Below are 3,400 nucleotides of genomic sequence, written 5' to 3'. Positions count from 1 at the left end.
AAAACACGTGCTCAGGCATGAACCAGCTGCGCAGCGTTGGAGCAGAACGCACTACAACAAGTATGAGGAAGGGACGCGGACAAAGCTCTGTGTCAGCGTCCCTCCCTCCAGCGATGAGCATTTCTCTGTCGAATAGAAGGACAATGGAAGCAAGTCGATATCCAGACCCTGCATGCGCATTCGTCGTGCCGACTCATCGCAAGACCGAGTCCTGCCGCAAGGAGGCCCTACTGTCTACGCCACCACATGGCTGCGGGGATACAGCTGGAGCATCGTCGTCTGTCTTTGCAGTTCGTGGCAGGCGCAACACATTTCCTGGCCGAATTCTTTGGTATGGGTATCAGTCGTACAGTTTTTCTTTTGCGTTGCGTTATTTTTCATGATGCATTTTTTTCTGTCACTGACTCCTATATTGTGGTATTATTGCCATGCCTTTTGAAAGAATCTGTGGGAAGTTCCAGATGGCATTGCCTCTTGATAGAAGGTTTCCAACTTGTTCAGAGTGTAAGCATGGTTATCATTTTGGCAAGCACTGTGCTGGTGTTTCTGAGAAGGCTATGTCTGGTAAAGGAGCTTAAAAGCGAGATAGCTGGCGCGGTCCTCTCTGCGTGTAGGAAGCGAGGGATTCGAGCAATGACGATCTGTTCATGATGGCCTCATAAGTCATTCATGAAGGTAAGTCATTCATGAAGCTTCGAGCAGAAAACAAAGAGCTCAAACCAGAGATCCAGGAGATCAAGGAGACTCTCACCAGCATGAAATAAGCGATCGAGGCCATCATGAACCACCCATTATTCACCCAATACGCCCAAGTGCACGGCAACCAAGGCAATCACCCGCAACCCACCTTCCAGCTAACATGGCCTCCAACGCACCACAACTAACAGTCTGGCAATGGAATTGCCGCAGCTTCAAGGGCAAGAAAGCGGCAATACAACAGCACATCAAATACGCCAAGAATGCACCGGACGTCATACTACTCCAAGAAACACTCGAGGATGCCCCGACCCTTCCCGGATACAGAGCTCACTCCAGTCCGACGAAGGGCCGAGTCGTCTGGGCCTTCGTCAAGAAAGGGCTCCCCTTCATAGAGCACGACTACAAGAATACCAAGATAGAGCATACCTTCATCGAAATAATACCAACAACGAAAAGGAAGTGCAGCATCTTCATCTTCAATATATATAGCAGTCCCACACAAAGACTTCAACGCTTCAGGTCACTCCTGCACAGAGCCTGCAAGGCGGCAGACCGGCAAAGACTCCTAATTGGGGGAGACTTCAACGCCGCTAACCCGGCCTGGGGCTACAGCAACAGCCTCACCAAAGGAAGAAACTTATCGCAAGATGCACGCGAGCTCGACCTCGTCCTCATTACGGAGCCGGCTCACCCGACATGGATAGGCACCTCGGTGTCTAGAGATACCACACCCGACCTTACTTTCATCAATAACTTTGGCTGGCAACCGGCAACGTGGCACAACACATCCACGGACCTGGGCAGCGACCACTTGATCATAGAAATCAAGGTCCTTCTTCCTGGCGCACACCATGCTGGCACACGTAAATTTAAATGGATTGACTGGAACGACTTTAGGAAACTAAGAGAATCGCAACACGACGAAAACTCAAGCCAGATCACTGACATCGATGCATGGTGCCGAGACCTCACAGGCAGCGTTGAGGCAGCAACTAAGGAGATCGAGAATGAAATTGAAGTAGACAAGATGGACAGCCGATTGGCACGCATGATGGAGGCCAAGAACTCTCTACTCGCGCGTTCGAAGAAACAACACCTCAACCGCAAACTTCACAAAAACATCGCGGAGCTAAATCGCAACATGGAGGAGCACTGCCAGGAGCTTTGCAAACAGCATGGGCACGAGCTTTGCAACGCGATCAACGGCCAAATGCACAACGGCCAAGCGTGGAACCTCCTAAGACAGTTACTAGACGAAACGAAGACGAAATCGCATCAGCGGGACCGACTGGCTAAACTAATACACAAGGAGACAATGGCCGAGGGCGAGACGGCTGTCAAAATGCATCTATTGAACAAGTACGTGCCACAGTCTACCGCGAAACAACACGGCCCTTATACTGGCGAGACTTATGAAGCCCTAGACCGCGACATAAGCATCGAGGAAGTAAGAACGGCACTCTACGACCTCAACAGCAGATCGGCGCCTTGCCGTGACCGGGGAACGAACAGAACCCTTAGGAACCTCGATGACCAGTCAATAGAAGCCCTAACAGATTACTACAACGAATGCTTGAAAACAGACAAGCTTTCCCGACAGTCGAAGGCCAAAATGATTCTAATCCCGAAGCCGGGCAAGCCCCCAGACCCAGAAAACCTCAGGCCTATATCACTGACGCCCTGCGTTGAAAACGTTCTAGAGCACGTCCTCCTGAATCGGTGGCAAAAGTTCCTTGAACAAATAGAAGCCTTGCCCCGCACGATCATCGGATTCAGGCAACAACTGGGCACCAAAGATGCCATGCTTCAGCTCAAACACCCCGTAATAGACGGCCAGACCAGCGGTAACAAAGCCATATTAGGTCTCGACCTACAGAGCGTATTTGATCAAATCTAACACGCAGTAATCCTAAGACAAATATCGAAACTCAAGCTGGGAGAGCGCAGCTACACCTACGTTAGAGACTTTCTAACGGACAGAAGCGATGAACTTGTGGCGGGAGACTTAAGAGTCGGCGAACTTACCATGGGGCACAAGGGCACCCCACAAGGGTCAGTAATCTCCCCAATTCTCTTCAACCTCGCCATGATCGGAGTGGCCGAGACACTCGGGAAGCTTGAGGACGTCGAACATACGATCTACGCCGACGACATTACCCTATGGGTATGCAAAGGCAGCGACGGACACAACGATACAGTACTCCAGAGAGCGGTCAACGAGATCGAAGTTTACCAAGACACTGGCCTCAAATGCTCACCAAAGAAGTTGGAACTACTCTTGTACCAACCGGAAAGAAAACACAAGAGCAAACCACAAAGGGAACGGGATAAGATCACGAAATGCACCAAAGATGGTACCATCATACCCACGGTACCTAAGATCAGAGTCCTCAGAATGATCATCGAATCTCATGGGAGGAATCGGGACACGGTCAATCGTCTCATATACAAGACCGCCAACGCCACCCGGCTACTCAAGCGAGTAACCTCGAAACAGGGCGGCATGAAGGAGGACAATCTAGTCCGCCTAATTCAAGCGTTTGTGATCTGTCACGTAACCTACGTGGCCGCATATCACCACTGGTACCAAAGTTAAAGGAAAAAGAGCAACATACTGACACGCAAGGCTCACACGATCGCCCTCCGCCTACCGGATACCACGAAGACCGATCTGCTGCTACAACTAGGAATCCACAATACA

At 50.6% G+C, this 3,400-nt stretch overlaps 1 protein-coding gene across 1 annotated transcript; it reads left to right on the top strand.

Annotated features, from left to right (window-relative positions):
* The first annotated feature begins 859 nt into the window (after window positions 1-859).
* LOC144153342 (uncharacterized) lies at window positions 860-2,596 on the top strand. The gene has a single exon (XM_077684992.1). The coding sequence runs from the start codon at window positions 860-862 to the stop codon at window positions 2,594-2,596; it is 1,737 nt and encodes a 578-aa protein (XP_077541118.1).
* Window positions 2,597-3,400: the final 804 nt, after the last annotated feature.

The sequence above is a fragment of the Haemaphysalis longicornis genome, unplaced genomic scaffold (genome assembly GCF_048455015.1).
Source record: "Haemaphysalis longicornis isolate Haplotype H1 unplaced genomic scaffold, Haemaphysalis longicornis Haplotype H1 scaffold_9, whole genome shotgun sequence".
NCBI lineage: Eukaryota > Metazoa > Arthropoda > Arachnida > Ixodida > Ixodidae > Haemaphysalis > Haemaphysalis longicornis.
Note: the sequence above shows the minus strand (reverse complement) of the source record. Positions and strands in the feature narration are given on the sequence as shown.